Source organism: Salvelinus sp. IW2-2015, linkage group LG7, assembly GCF_002910315.2.
Source record: "Salvelinus sp. IW2-2015 linkage group LG7, ASM291031v2, whole genome shotgun sequence".
Lineage (NCBI taxonomy): Eukaryota > Metazoa > Chordata > Actinopteri > Salmoniformes > Salmonidae > Salvelinus > Salvelinus sp. IW2-2015.
The window spans coordinates 24572688-24589551 of NC_036847.1; the positions used below are offsets into that span (position 1 = coordinate 24572688).

At 45.7% G+C, this 16864-nt stretch overlaps 1 protein-coding gene across 1 annotated transcript in view; it reads right to left on the minus strand.

The window, feature by feature from the left end:
- LOC111966653 (nucleolar protein 4-like) overlaps positions 1-3245 on the minus strand; it is a 45415-nt gene extending 42170 nt beyond the window's left edge. Inside the window, exon 1 of the mRNA XM_023991508.2 lies at positions 2675-3245. Coding sequence (XP_023847276.1) covers positions 2675-3016 — 342 coding nt within the window. The 5' untranslated portion in view covers positions 3017-3245. The remainder of the gene's footprint in view (positions 1-2674) is intronic.
- Between the last annotated feature and the right edge of the window lie 13619 nt (positions 3246-16864).

The following is a 16864-nucleotide window of genomic DNA, read 5'->3' on the forward strand; positions in this document are numbered from 1 at the left end:
GCTCAGGCGGCGCTGGACAGGAGGGCGGCTCAGGCGGCGCTGGACAGGAGGGCGGATCAGGCGGCGCTGGACAGGAGGGCGGCTCAGGCGGCGCTGGACAGGAGGGAGACTCTGACAACGCTGGACAGACGGGAGCACCTGGAGGAAGGAGACGGAGAGACAGCCTGGTGCGTGGGGCTGCCACTGGAGGCCTGGTACGTGGAGGAGGCACCAGATAGACCGGACCATGGAGGCGCACTGGAGGTCTCGAGCACCGAGCCTGCACAACCCTACCTGGCTAGATACTCCCCGTAGCCAGGCCAGTGCGGCGAGGAGACGCACTGGAGACCAGATGCACTGAGCCGGCTTCATGGCACCTGGCTCGATGCCCACTCTAGCCCGGCCGATTCGAGGYGCTGCGATGTAACGCACCGGGCTATGCCTGCGCACCGGGGACACCGTGCGCCTCACGGCATAACACGGTGCCTGCCYGGTCCACTTCTCTCCACGGTAAGCACGGGGAGTTGGCGCAGGTCTCCTACCTGGCTTAGCCACACTCCCCGTGTGCCCCCACCCAAGACATTTTTGGGTCTGCCTCTCGTCCCAGCTGCGCTGCCGTGCTAGCTCCTCATAATGCCGCATCTCGGCTTTCGCTGCCTCCAGCTCTGCCTTGGGGCGGCGATATTCTCCCGGCTGTACCCAGGGTCCCTTGCCATCCAAGATCTCCTCCCAAGTCCAGGAGTCTTGAACCCTCTGCTCCTGGGTACCACGCTGCTTGGTCCGGTTGTGGTGGGTGATTCTGTAACGCTCGTCATTGGAATGAGAAGAGGAGGACCAATGTGCAGCGTGGTAAGTGTCCATATTGATAATTTATTATCATGAACACAAAACAAAATAACGAGAACGAAACAGTCCTGAACAGTGAATACAAAAAACACTGAACAGAAAATAATCACCCACAAAACACAATGAAAAACAGGCTACCTTAATATGGCTCCCAATCAGAGACAACGATAGACAGCTGCCTCTGATTGGGAACCACACCAGGCCAAACACAGAAATAGACAACCTAGACATACAACATAAAATGCCCACCCACATCACACCCTGACCAAACAAAACATAGACACATACAAAGCAATCTATGGTCAGGGCGTGACAACTATACTGTGCCTAAATGGTGTATGTATTCTTAACCTTTGGTCAGTCATCCTAGACAATTACTATATCAGAATGGCTATCCATCCATCTCCAACCCTAAAAATAGCCGACCTAAATAAATCATTTAGATTATGACCTTAGATTAAAACAGGATTAACAAAATCCAAATCAATCTCTATTGTATGAGATGATCAAATGGTGAAATCATTCGAATTTAAATCCTAAACAGAAGTGGTTTTAACTTTAATGGAGGAAGGATGCCATTATACTGATGCTAAATAGCCTACTCTTTTGTTCCTGCCTGAGACCCCCATAAAGACCAAATACGCACGGTTACTGCGCTCATGTCAAACACTGTACAAATGCAATATCACTGTTATCTATTTATAAGCAAACATCAGAATAGAACGTTTGATGAATGTGAATAAATGCACAAAGGGGAATAAGTCATAAAAATACATGCAATGTAGTGTACCAGCGCAAGGAGTGCATGTGGACCGATCCGCATCTATCCTGCACAGGACAATGCTAAGTGGTGGGGTGCACACATATCCTACTGTAACTATAGCTAGTTTTACTTTTCATAGCATGACCATCTTGTCAATAGAAATTAATGTTTGTCAATTAGTTCAAGACATTCAAACTAAAAAAATATGCTAATGGCTACAATACATTTAGGCTAGGATGTTCAAGGCTTATGGTGCGCAATTAGCCCTCCCCATTGAAAGTAGGATGGCTTTTGTGGATTTATGCTATCATACGAGGTAAAGGTGAACATGATCAAATATTTGGATAATCTATAAACCCTCATCTCCACCTTCCATACAATGCCCTCCTCCAAGGGACACACCAACCCCCCACACATCCCCCATTTTGGGCACGCTGCTGGCACCCAATGTATGCGCGTTCACTCAATTGTTCTACATGGCAGGAGTCTGGACCAGACATACGCTACTAGGCATATGCCTACTTTTTATCATTGTTTTGTGAATGGGCTATTTACTCATAAATACTGCTTAGTAGCATAACGCACTGTATCACAACCGGCCGTGATTGGGAGTCCCATAGGGCGGCGCACAATTGGCCCAGCGTCGTCCGGGTTTGGCCGGTGTAGGCCGTCATTGTAAATAAGAATTTGTTCTTAACTGACTTGCCTAGTTAAATAAAGGTTACATTTAATAATAAAAAAATAATGATAACGATTCGTTAACAGAACATTAACCGAGTCATTCGCGAGACGAGCACAGAATGATACCCCACACTGGCGATGTTGCCTCTTTATGCACCGGCGTTGCTATGACAGCTGATGGGGATGGGAGTATGACTGCTCTGTTCAGAGGATGAGAGTCGGAATAGGTTAGAGTTTGTGAATAGGTTAGGGTGAGGAGGGAAAACCAAACACTGAAAAGTTGTAATCAAATAGCCTATGACAGGTACATGTGGTTGTGGTGAAATCAAATAGCCTAGGTTTAACTGATGGTATGGGACGTGTCATGCGACCGCGCGCATACACACACAAACACGCACACTTTACCGTTGACTTGACCGGGACATATAGGACGGGCTTCCCTGACGCTCCTTTCTTGTGCTCCCCGAGGATGTTGCTCCCGACTTGAAACCCTTTCGACTTCACCCAGAATTTGAATTTAGCATTGATGTGACTATTGTCGACATACATGCTGTCAGACTCTTCGTTTTGCAACAATGTCTGCATGATTTTGTTGTATTTTCGCCGGGTGACGGTCTTTGTTTTACCCGAGTCCCCATATGTCCGGAGGCACCAGTCCTGAAATTCACGGAACATCTCAGCCTCTAAAACGACGGGACTCGGGCTCCTTTTCGTTATATCAGTGCATGATGCTTTTTTTGTTGCCATAGCGTTCGCTCTTATAACCCGTTTGTCCCTTCAAATAATAGGCTATAATAGCTAGGCTACTAAAATGCAGATTTCCCCCTCCTCTGCCCGTCCCGCGTCGAGGAGGATGGTTCCGCAAATGGGATGGCTTTCTCCCTTTCCTTAAACTGGATTAAAGGCGTAGGAAACTGATTCGGGCAGCAGCTGCACACCTGTTTGCAGAGACGCTTTGCCTGCTGTCCCGAACCACAACGGCAAAATGTCACTTGCTCACATATTCCGATGAGGAACTGAGGGAGGGGGCTGTCCTATAGAGCGGGTATTTCCCACCTGTGCGTAAACGAACTGTGGTCTCTTGACTGGAAGCTGAGATATGGATTAAAAAACACAGTGCTCACTAAACAATAAAGAACAAAGGATGAGGGAAAAACATTGAACTGTGGTTTTCTAATTACCTACTTTTAGACATCCGAGCTGATGCAGGCTCAAGTGAAAACCGTGACAATTCTCAAACATTTAGGTTACTCGGTATTGAGTTATGTAGGCTATCCTATCATCACAACCAGTCACGCGCACCGGGGATGTTTCCCTGCTTCCCACCTGTTTGAATGGGACCTGCGCGTGCACCATCCCGAACCGCCTATAGGACGTTCCGTAGAAATTATATTCTCAAAAAAGCAATAGGATATAAAGGCAACCTGTAAAACCAAGCATCTTAGGTTCATTTAAAGGCGTTATCTGTAAGGGAATGGGAAATTACAAGGTGCATTATAGGCAGCAGCCTAATCGTAGAATGTCCGATACACCGACGACGCCTCTGCATCAATGAAGAGCTATGATTCTTTGAAGAATCTCCTCAAATATGAATAAATATACACTGTTAATTTGGTGGTCATGAGAAAGCAGTCTCTTGTCTTCACTTACAAAAATAGACTGATATCAGATCTGGTCCGGACAGAAGACTGAATTATAGACCTATAGGAAATATAAATTTAGCATCTGTCCCACCCAAAAATTATAACTATTGCACATAGCCTACAGTGAGAGATGAACAAGCATGTAAAGTATCAACTCTGTCTGTCTATGTGCTATTCCACCCACATTGACCCAAAGAAAATCCATGGAGTTCAATAGACTCCGATCTGAGGTAAAATGCTCTTAATGCTCTCTTTGTTTTGGCATTCACCTGGCTAGTGTTCTATAATGTTCCAGTGTGTTCTCTGTGTCCAAATGTGTGTGAGGTCTCTGTAGAACCATGCTGGGACTGCTGCTGGTGGTGACTGCTCCTGTTGCCATGACAGCAGGGCAGCAGAGGTGGGATGCCCCATCCTTATCTCTCCATCCTCCCTCCCTGACTCACACCAACACACAACGGAATTCTGGACAATAATACCACCCCTCTGCTCTCGCCTCCATATCCTAACACTGAAAAATGAACAGCTTCTACTCAATCAATAGGTCCCTGACCAAATAACAATGTGTGTGTGTGTGAGAGAGAGAGAGAGAGAGAGAGAGAGAGAGAGAGAAGAGAGAGAGAGAGAGAGAGAGAGAGAGAGAGAGAGAGAGAGAGAGAGAGAGAGAGAGAGAGAGAGAGATAAATAAATTTTTACCCAGCCACACACAGATGAGACTATTGTTTTTTAGTTTCTTCATGTGGTATTGTTTTGATACATATCTCTCTGGCAGGACTGGCCAGCATTAGTGAAGTTTGTGTGATTAGCCAGCCACTGAATGGCCCGCTCAAGGCTACATAAGTCCGCAGCATCTGCTAGGGACATGGTTTGAGATGCCGCCAGAGTAGGAATGTTAAGTTGTTTCACAGTTTTTCTTGTTTGTTAACTCTTGATGTCACAGGAACACTGATGTAAACGCTGCTCAATCTGATAAATCACATAACCAAAGGCACGTGTGTGTGGGTTTGGTTAACTTGAAACCTGAAATGAATTTGGATCAAACAAGACACACACATCACTGAGCACAGACATGGGCGAGCATACATGACACAAACACACACGCACGTGCGCACACAAGACAAGACCTCTGACTGAGAGGACCTTTAACCTGGTGCCGTTACTACTGCATCCCATTCCACAATCAAATGAGTTCAGCTGGTGGGAAGTCACACTTTCTCACTCCTAATGAGGCGATATAGTGCTGGAATTATTGTCACCCACCCCACTTCAATGATCTCCACACCAGGGGTGGCCAGGGTGACTCTGGTATTGACAGGCTGAGCTTACAGTGTGTCAGGCAGCGAGGAGAGAGAGAGACAGAGACAGAAGAGAGAAAAGAGAGAGAGAAACAGAGAAACATAGAGACGAAGAGGAGAGAGAGAAGAGAGAGAGAGAGGAGAGAGAGAGAGAGAGAGAGAGAGAGAGAAGAGAGAGAGAGAAGAGAGAGAGAGAGAGAGAGAGAGCAGAGCAAGAGTGATGGAGAGAGAAAGAGAGAGAGAGAGAGGGACAGAGCAAGAGTGATGGAGAGAGAAAGAGAGAGAGAAAGACAGAGAGAGAGAGAGAGAGAGAGAGAGAGAAGAGAGAGAGAGAGAGAGAGAGAGAAGAGAAGAGAGAGACAGAGAGGAGAGGAGAGAGAGAGAGAGAACAAGCAACGACGAGAGGAGAGAGAGTGTGGCTGAGATGGATGGAGACAGAGAGTGTGAGACTGAATGAGAGAATAAGAGGCTGCTGAATCAGTCTCAGTTAGAATGACAAGTTAACCTTGCACTGCGCACTGATCCCAAACATACTGGTAACTGCACCTTCTTCTTTCTGTGCTGATCTTCTCCATATGATACTCCACTCTCAGAGAGACGATCTGTTGACTGCTGCCACCTGGAGGTCATTCTTTAGAACTCCTGCTTTCAGTTTGGTGGGGGAGATTGGGTTACCTGTTTATTCAGGCATGGTATTATGGACCAGAAATTAGTCATCTAACTTCTGGACCACCAGAATTTAGATTACTGATCTGGAATGGTGGTGAGCTCAGGGTTGCAAAATCAAACAAACAATCTCAGTTCATCTAATTATGTTTTTAAATGTACTTATTTCTATAAAATATACAGTATGAGTCAAAAGTTTGGACACGCCTCCTCATTCACAGGGTTTTCTTTATTTGACAATTTTCTACATTGTAGAATAATAGTGAAGACATCAAAACTAGGAAATAACACATATGGAATCATGTAGTAAACAAACTAGACTGAGATTCTTCAAAGTAGCCACCCTTTGTCTTGATGATAGCTTTGCACACTCTTGGCATTCTCTCAACCAGCTTCACCTGGAATGCTTTTCCAACAGTCTTGAAGGAGTTCCTACATATGCTTCACTCTGCGTCCAACTCATCCCAAACCATTGGGACCGGAAAGCCAGGAGGCAGCCGGGAGACAACAGAATGGGCACAGTTACCATGGAAACACAAACGGCCCAGGCAAATCATGGCAACTGGTAACTAAGTAACAGGAAATGACAGACCATAGAGGCCGATAGGCCTGGTTAATCATGGAAGGAAAAGAGGTATGGGAGAGAGGGAGAGAGGAAGATATAGACAATTATGCTTGCATATTTCTTTTCATGCTTTAGTACAAAATTAAATATTGAATACCTTTGAGCATAGTCTGGCAATTGTTTGTGTGTGTGTGCTTGTACTTGCGTGTGCATGTGTGTAGGTGTGTGTGTCACAAAGACAAAGAGCTAGAGCATATACTGCAGGCCAATTATTTCTCCCCCAACCCCATTGCAGCTGTTTATGGGCTGGGCTCTGATCGTTTGAGAGACTCTTATAGGCTGATTAACTCTGGGTCTGTTTACTCAACTCTAATAGCGCTCCCAGAGAGAGGCTGATAACACAAAGAGGGGGCCTTAGCTTTGCTCTATAGACTACAGAAGAATCTACAGTTGGAAACCACATGGTATTAATACGCAGGAAGCACTTTGTGGAGAGGAGAGAAAGGAGTAAGCAATAGGTGTCATAGGATGTTGAATTGGAAGAGTTACACTTTTCAAACTCATAAAACCCCACAAACATATACAGTCATTCTATTTATACCCATGCAGCAAACACTCAGCCAATAACACCTGCATTGAGATTCTCCAGTTTCTTCTGGCCTTTAGAGAAATAGAATTGCTACTTATAGTATTTGGATATTACAGATAATCTTTCCGATTTATTCTGCCAAATGTGTGAAATAAAAGGTTATAGAATAGCAAAAGATAAAAATGGATAGATAATACATTTGATAAAAAATATTATATTTTCTATCATCTGTATTATATATTTCATTGATCTATATATAACCATGGGTATCACAATTCTTAAWACGTCTGTGATTTTATTTCACCTTGGGGGGAAAACCTACAATACTGTATAAATACAACAATGTGGGTTTCATTGCATTAAGTGAGTCAGAACCCAAGACGATAGATGGCGCTGTTCAACAATCCTAAAGTCTTAGTGAAGTCTACAATGTGAGGACTGTGTGTGCAAGTGCATGCATGTGCATGTGTGCAGGCTGTACTTTTTTGGGGACTTGTGTGGTTCCCATTGTAACTGAGACTCAGAGCCATGGAGGTCTTTGAGGTGTGCATCAAGTCCCTCTAGGCTGCAAAGCTATGTCCTCAGGAGGCTGCAGACATTCGGCTTGGCCCCTAAGACCCTCACAAACTTTTACAGATGCACCATTGAGAGAATCCTGTCGGGCTGTATCACTGCCTGGTATGGCAACAGCACCGCCCACAATCGTAGGGATTTCCAGAGGGTGGTGCAGTTTGCCCAAAGTATCACCGGGGGCACACTGCCTGCCCTCAGGACAYTTACAGCACCTGATGTCAGCATCTGGCCTGTCCACCCTGCTATCATCCAGAGGGCGATGTCAGTACAGGTGTGTCAAATCTGGGACCGAGAGACTGAAAAACAGCTTCTATTTCAAGGCCAATAGACTGTTAAATAGCCATCACTAGCTGGCCTCCGCCCAGTACCCCGCCCTAAACTTAGTCACTGTTACTAGCCGGCTACCACCCGGTAACTCAACCCTGCAGCTTAGAGGCTGCTGCCCTATGTACATAGACATGGAATATCCAGTCTCTTTAATAATGTTTACATACTGTTATACTCATTTCATATGTATATACTGTACTCTACTGTATTCTAGTCAATGCCACTACAACATTGCTCGTCCTAATATTTATATATTTCTTAATTAAACATTTTTACTTTGAGATTTGTGTGTGTTGTTGTGAATTGTTAGATACTACTGCACTGTTGGAGCTAGGAACACAACCATTTCGCTACACCCATAATAACATCTGCTAAATATGTCTTTGTGACCTATACAAATTTATTTAATGTGATTTGATTTATATACAAATGTTCATGATCTGGAAAATTGTGTTTCAGTTTGAAGAAGTTTTCCTGCTTCTGGCCCCTCTGAACCCCATCCCAGTGGAAAGACAGGTGTTGGCTCAAGTCCAATGTTTTACAACCCCTCACATACCATACCTTCCACACTTCCTGTGAAGCCAAATCCAACCCCTTACACTCTCTTTGCACAGCCATTGTGAAGGGTATAATGCACAACATATTATAAGTGTGTGTGTGACCCTGGTGACCTTGCCCTCACTTACATTTACATTTACATTTAAGTCATTTAGCAGACGCTCTTATCCAGAGCGACTTATTAAACTTTGACATACAAAGGTTGGCAAGCTCAAGACAATAAATCACAAATCCTGTTGGACAAGAAATAGTCTTCCTGGTCAGTTAGAAGGCCTACCAGAAAACATTTATACTATACCTATGTGTACTACCTGTGAAAAAATATTTACCCAAGAAAATTTTCCAATTCTGTCAGATGCGTGAAGGGTTCATTGCATTTACCCACTACTCCTTTGTTCATAATATTTTTTTTAATMAGAAGTTATTTCTTTACTCTACCAACATGACACAAACATGATGCAAATGCCACAAACTTTCCCTTCCTCTTACCTAATCTCATAGATACAAAAAGCCCTTTAGATCTCCATACATCTGCTTGTCTTACATACACAGGTACACTTTCACACTTTATCATGGCTGTCTTTTTTAACTGTCGCAGCCACCTGTGTTAATCCCTTCTCCCCTGTCAATCCCAGCTCTGATCCGTGGCAATAACAAGTTTACTGTGGTGGGGACACAAACACTCCCTGCACCCCAGTGTGGACACAAACACTCCCTGCACCCCTAATCTAGCTCCCTGATTGGTTGTGACATGCTTATAGTGATCCCCCATGCTCACACTGACAACCACTTTGGCCTGGACATGTGACATGTCTGATCGCACCTGTCAGTGCTTATCCTTAAAGCATTATCCTACACCACAACCCTTCCTTCTCTCTGACTCCTGTCTCTGTTTTCTCTCCTTTTAAGACTCCCCCTTTCCCTTCCCTTTTTCTCTCACTAACGAATACAACCCATTCTCTCCCACCTCCCTCTCTATTTAACTGAGGGTTTGAAAGAAGTTATTACCTTGGCCYACATACTGACCTCTGTTTCTTAAAGGGATATTGCAAGATTCTGACAATTAAGCTGTTTTTCTTCTTACCCAGAATGGTATCCACCAGTTCATCTGACTCTGGGTAAGTATAAAAATGTCTTAATTACCAGAATCTCGCAGTATCCCTTTAAAGCTCACTCTTTGATGGTATGCATTAGCAACGTCTACAGTAACACTGCTAATTCAAACTTTTCCAACAGACTATTGCCTTAGAAGCCTACCACAGCCAAGCAAACAAACTGTGTTTGGGCACCATGTGTTTGTCTCAAAGTCAAATCATTTACAGCAATGGCTAAACGCACATTTATTAAGTCTCTGTGGGTTAACAAACTCAGGTTGTGTTGGACAGGGGAGCTGCATGCGCAGTTTGGGCAGTGATAAAGCCAGCTTCTGTAGTGTTTAATAAACTGGTCATTGTTGTGGCACTGTTTTAACTTTAGAAACACTCTGACGAAAGCTGTTGTAGCCACATCACATTAGTGTCCTCCTTTCCAAATGCATGAAAACGGATCTCACCTTGCTTACTCTTCATGGTGTGCTAATCTTCCTCCTTCTGTGTGACTCCTTTATGTTTGTGTGCTCTACTCTTTCTGACTGATTTCTTCTCTGTGTTAGAATTGGAAACACCACCCACATCCTGTATTAGGAGGAAACTTACAAGAAAAATWATTTATAACATCTTCCACTTGTCTGCAAGACAATAATATTCAATCATCCTATTGGCAAGGTAATCATTCACAGAGTCCTTTAAGATTGACCGGCTGTTCCACACCGGTATCAGTCCCACATAGATAACTATTAGAGAGTATGTTCTGACAGCCTGCCGGTAGTGAGGAAATCTTCTTCTGTTCCACTGGTTGATAAGGACATCTCTAACGAACACTTCACCGTTGACTTTGTATCGTTTTAGGTACAGGCCTCGGGTCAGGGGATATTGCTGCAGCCTCAGAAGGTAGATACTCGTAATCTGTAACGGAGGGGAAAAGAGTGAAAGTAAACATGTCCTGGTATCAGGAGAAATGTATATTTCACTTAGATCTCCCTAAGTAAGCATGCCCCGATTTTTTGGGAAAAAGTGAACATGTCATCTAGATATCCCTAACATGATGACTGCGGTGTACAACATAAACGCTTATCAGGTTCTGATTGGCTTACTATGCCTCTTCACCCGAGATCGGCCCCTGAAAGCTAATCAATCCGTTTTTTATTCTCCAGGCTCCACTTTGTCATCAAAATGGACAACCTTGCAATGAGTGACATGTATCCATTGTGATTTGCCCTGTACCTTCACTGCTGACCTCGTTATGAGCAAAACTTTMTAAGGACCTTCCCATTTTGTCCCTAATGTGTCTGTTACGTATTTTTTTTACCATCACCCACTGTCCTGGCACTATGGCATGTCTCCCCTCTGGCATTTTCCCCATGCCTTTTTCACTTGTCTGTCTGCATCCCCTACTGCATTATAAAGTTGTATGCAGTAGTTAAGCATTGTGTCACTCATAATGTGTACGTCTGCCTTTCTAAAATCTGACGTGCCTGGTAGTGACATGGGTCGACCTGTGACAACCTCAAATGGACTCAAACCTGTAGTTTTGTTGTGAGTGGACCGTATACTACATAAGACCGTAGGCAATGCATCCAGCCACGCTATCCCTTCTTGATGCATATTTGACAGTCTTTCTTTCAAAACCCGGTTTGTGTGTTCTACCTGACCACTTGATTGAGGATGGTTAGGGCAGTGTAGTTGCCAGTCTATGTTCAGAAGACGAGCTACCTCCTGACACACTGTTCCTGTGAAATGAGTGCCTTGGTCTGAATCTAGTTGGTCCGGAAATCCCCATCTGGGAATTACTTCTCGAATCAGTATTTTGGCTGTGTGTTGTGCGGTTCCTTTCCTAGTAGGGTAGGTTTCAACCCATCGTGAGAAACAATCAACAACAACCAGCACATCTCCCGGCCCTTTACATTTGGGCAGTGTGATGTAGTCAAGCTGTAGATTTCTGAAGGGTCCTGGTGGGGCAGTTGCTTGTCGTGTCTGTACTTTCCCTCGTCCCTTGGTGTTGTTTTCCATACAAATGTTGTAATTCGCCATGTCAGCCTCTTTCCGCACACGAGGATTCCACCATTTGCCCACAAAGCGATAAATTATCTTATCCACACCAATGTGTCCCAAAGAGTGGATCTGTGTCACCAAGTAGGGTAAGAGTGCATTTGGCACTACACATTTCAGGTTGWATTTCCACACACCTTCTTGACTGAGTTTTTTCATTGCAGCCATCCATTCCCACACTTCATCTTTTGGTGCATTGCTCTGCATGTCTCTAATGTGTTGCATCCAAGGTGTATTTCCTAATCAGTTTAGGTGACAGAGGTGTTCACTTGGCAGCTGCCTTGGCAGCTCTGTCAGCCAGGTCATTACCTTTACTCTTGTCTGTAAATATTTTTCCATGTGCTTTCATTTTCATAATTGCAACTTGTGCAGGCAACTGGAGAGCATTCAGTAGAGCCATCACCTCTGGTCCATTCTTCACAGGAGCGCCAGTGATGTCATGAATCCTCTGTTTTTCCATATTTTYCCAAAATCATGGGTAACACCTTCAGCCTGTTTGCATGCTTCTGTCAAAGCCACCAWTTCCGCCACCTGTGCTGATGTTCCTATCACATTGTCCATTGTAGTAGTCCAAAATGGCGCAGGAAGAAATGGCAGCAGTTTTACGGGCGCCCAACCAATTGTGCTATTATGTGGGGTTTTTTGCGTTATTTGTAACTTATTTTGTACATAATGTTTCTGCAACCGTATCTTATGGCAAAAAAGAGCTTCTGGATATCAGGACAGCGATCACTCACCTCGGATTAGACAAAGATTTTTTCTTCTAAAAGCAAGATGCACAGGACACTCTCCAAACACCCGACAGGGCCAACATCCCCGTTATTTGCAAGAGGAAGCGACACAGGTACAGAGGACAAAGAGCCGGATGCCGGGTCAGGACCCGGAAAAGGCGAATGGGAACGCTGTCGTTACCGTCAATACTACTCACCAACATGCAGTCATTGGACAATAAACTAGACGAGGTACGATCACAAATATCCTACCAACGGGACATCAAAAACTGTAATATCCTATGTTTCACGGAATCATGGCTGAATGACGACATGGATATTCAGCTAGCGGGATATATGCTGCACCGGCAAGATAGAACAACACACTCCGGTAAGACGAGGGGGGGGCGGTCTGTGCATATTTGTAAACAACAGCTGGTGCACAAAATCTAAGGAAGTCTCTAGATTTTGCTTGCCTGAAGTAGAGTATATTGTGATAAATTGCAGGCCGCACTACTTGCCTAGAGAGTTTGCAGCTATACTTTTCGTGGCTGTTTATTTACCACCACAGACAGATCCTGGTACTAAGACCGCACTCAGTCAGCTGTATAAGGAAATAAGAAAACAGGAAACCACTCACCCAGAGGTGGCGTTCCTAGTGGCTGGAGACTTTAATGCAGGGAAACTTAAATCAGTTCTACCAAATCTCCATCAACATGTTAAATGTGCAACCAGAGGAAAAAAAATTCTAGATCACCTGTACTCCACACTCCATTTGGTAAATCCGACCACAACTCTATCCTCCTGATTCCTGCTTACAAGCAAAAATTAAAGCAGGAAGCACCAGTGACTCGGTCTATTAAAAAGTGGTCAGATGAAGCAGATGCTTAACTACAGGACTGTTTTGCTATCACAGACTGGAACATGTTCCGGGATTCTTCCGATGGCATTGAGGAGTACACCACATCAGTCACTGGCTTTATCAATAAGTGCATCGAGGACGTCGTCCCCACAGTGACTGTACGTACATACCCCAACCAGAAGCCATGGATTACAGGGCAACATTCACACTGAGCTGCAGCTTTCAAGGTGCGGGACTCTAACCCGGAAGCTTACAAGAAATCCTGCTATGCCCTGCGACGAACCATCAAACTAGAATGGTCCAAACACACAGGCAGAGCGTCAATACAGGGCTAAGATTGAATCATACTACACCGGCTCCGACGCTCGTCTTAGGTGGCAGGGCTTGCAAACTATTACAGACTACAAAGGGAAGCACAGCCGCGAGTTGCCCAGTGACACGAGCCTACCAGACGAGCTAAATCACTTCTATGCTCGCTTCGAGGCAAGCAACACTGAGGCATGCATGAGAGCATCAGCTGTTCCGGACGACTGTGTGATCATGATCTCCGTAGCCGACGTGAGTAAGACCTTTAAACAGATCAACATACACAAGGCTGCGGGGCCAGACGGATTACCAGGACGTGTGCTCCGGGCGTGTGCTGACCAACTGGCAGGTGTCTTCACTGACATTTTCAACATGTCCCTGATTGAGTCTGTAATACCAACATGTTTCAAGCAGACCACCATAGTCCCTGTGTCCAAGAACACAAAGGCAACCTGCCTAAATGACTACAGACCCGTAGCACTCACGTCCGTAGCCATGAAGTGCTTTGAAAGGTTGGTAATGGCTCACATCAACACCATTATCCCAGAAATCCTAGACCCACTCCAATTTGCATACCGCCCAAACAGATCCACAGATGATGCAATCTCTATTGCACTCCACACTGCCCTTTTCCACCTGGACAAAAAGAAAACCTATGTGAGAATGCTATTCATTGACTACAGCTCAGCGTTCAACATCATAGTACCCTCAAAGCTCATCACTAAGCTAAGGATCATGGGACTAAACACCTTCCTCTGCAACTAGATCCTGGACTTCCTGACGGGCCGCCCCCAGGTGGTGAGGGTAGGTAGCAACACATCTGCCACGCTGATCCTCAACACTGGAGCTCCCCAGGGGTGCGTGCTCAGTCCCCTTCTGTACTCCCTGTTCACCCACGACTGCATGGCCAGGCACGACTCCAACACCATCATTAAGTTTGCAGAAGACACAACAGTGGTAGGCCTGATCACCAACAACGACGAGACAGCCTATAGGAGGAGGTCAGAGATCTGGACGGGTGGTGCCAGAATAAACAACCTATCCTCAACGTAACCAAGACTAAGGAGATGATTGTGGACTACAGGAAAAGGAGGACTGAGCACGCTCCCATTCTCATCGACGGGGCTGTAGTGGAGCAGGTTGAGAGCTTCAAGTCCTTGGTGTCCACATCAACAACAAACTGAATGGTCCAAACACACCAAGACAGTTGTGAAGAGGGCACGACTAAGCCTATTCCCCTCAGGAACTAAAAAGATTTGGCATGGGTCCTGAGATCCACAAAAGGTTCTACAGCTGCAACATCGAGAGCATCCTGACTGGTTTGCATCACTGCCTGGTACGGCAATTGCTCGGCCTCTGACCGCAAGGCACTACCGAGGGTAGTGCGTACGGCACAGTACATCACTGGGGCTAAGCTGCCTGCCATCCAGGACCTCTACACCAGGTGGTGTCAGAGGAAGCCCCTAAAAATTGTCAAAGACCCCAGCCACCCCAGTCATAGACTGTTCTCTCTGCTACCGCATGGCAAGCGGTACCGGAGTGCCAAGTCTAGGACAAAAAGGCTTCTCAACAGTTTTTACCCCCAAGCCATAAGACTCCTGAACAGGTAATCAAATGGCTACCCGGACTATTTGCATTGTGTGCCCCCCCAACCCCTCTTTTTTAACGCTGCTGCTACTCTCTGTTTATAATATATGCATAGTCACTTAACCATATCTACATGTACAACTACCTCAATCAGCCTGACTAACCAGTGTCTGTATGTAGCCTCGCTACTTTTATAGCCTCGCTAAATCAAATCAAATTTATTTATATAGCCCTTCTTACATCAGCTGATATATCAAAGTGCTGTACAGAAACCCAGCCTAAAACCCCAAACAGCAAGCAATGCAGGTGTGGAAGCACGGTGGCTAGGAAAAACTCCCTAGAAAGGCCAAAACCTAGGAAGAACCTAGAGAGGAACCAGGCTATGAGGGGTAGCCGGTCCTCTTCTGGCTGTGCCGGGTGGAGATTATAACAGAACATGGCCAAGATGTTCAAATATTCATAAATGACCAGCATGGTCAAATAATAGTAATCACAGTGAACAGGTCAGGGTTCCATAGCCGCAGGCAGAACAGTCTAAACTGGAGCAGCAGCACGGCCAGGTGGACTGGGGACAACAAGGAGTCATCATGCCAGGTAGTCCTGAGGCATGGTCTAGGGCTCAGGTCCTCCGAGAGAGAGAAAGAAAGAAAGAGAGAAAGAGAGAATTACTTAAAACTTAAATTTACACAGGACACCGGATAAGACAGCACTATTGGTTAGAGCCTGTAAGTAAGCGTTTCACTGTAAGGTCTACACCTGTTGTATTCGGCGCACGTACAAATAAACTTTGATTTGATTTGAGTAACTGCCCAGCCTGCCTTCCTCACACCCCCCTCCACAACGCTTGAATCGTCTGGTATATAAGATAAACTCAGGTTTTCCAGGATGGCTTTTAGTAACCCATCAGAGAGCTGATCCAAAACCAGCTCACAACAGTCATGTTCAAGTGATGTGGAGTCTGGAGGAAGCATCCCAGTGGCTGGACTACATGGCGTGCCACGTTGTATGATGATGTTTGTAGCCTCCAACACAGTCGACCACTTGTTCCAACGAGCAGCTGTGACCTGTGCAGCTGATTTTTGTTAAAAGAGTATGAACACGGGCCTCCCGGGTGGCGCAGTGGTCTAGAGCATGCGCCACCAGAGTCTCTGGGTTCCGCGCCCAGGCTTCGTCGCAGCCGGCCGCGACCGGGAGTCCGTGGGCGGACGCACAATTGGCCTAGCGTCGTCCGGGTTAGGGAGGGTTTGGCCGGTAGGGATATCCTTGTCTCATCGTGCTCCAGCGACTCCTGTGGCGGCCCGGGCGCAGTGCGCGCTAACCGAGGGGGGCGGGGCACGGTGTTTCCTCCGACACATTGGTGCGGCTGGCTTCCGGGTTGGAGGCGCACTGTGTTAAGAAGCAGTGCGGCTTGGTTGGGTTGTGCTTCGGAGGACGCATGGCTTTCGACCTTCGTCTCTCCCGAGCCCGTACGGGAGTTGTAGCGATGAGACAAGATTAGTAATACTAGCGATTGGATACCACGAAATTGGGGAGAAAAGGGGATAAAAAAAATATAAAATAAAAAAAATAAAAAAAATAAGAGTATGAACAGCATGTGGACAATTGATGGTAAGATGTTGGTCGAGAACAAGCGATGCCACCATCGACACAGCAACGTAAGTAGCCTGCATAGCTCTGAGACCAGGGCCCATCCCAACGCCACATCATCCAGTTTCTTTGAATAGTAGCCTACAGGTTTCTGACAATCACCATGGTCTTGTGTCAGCACTGA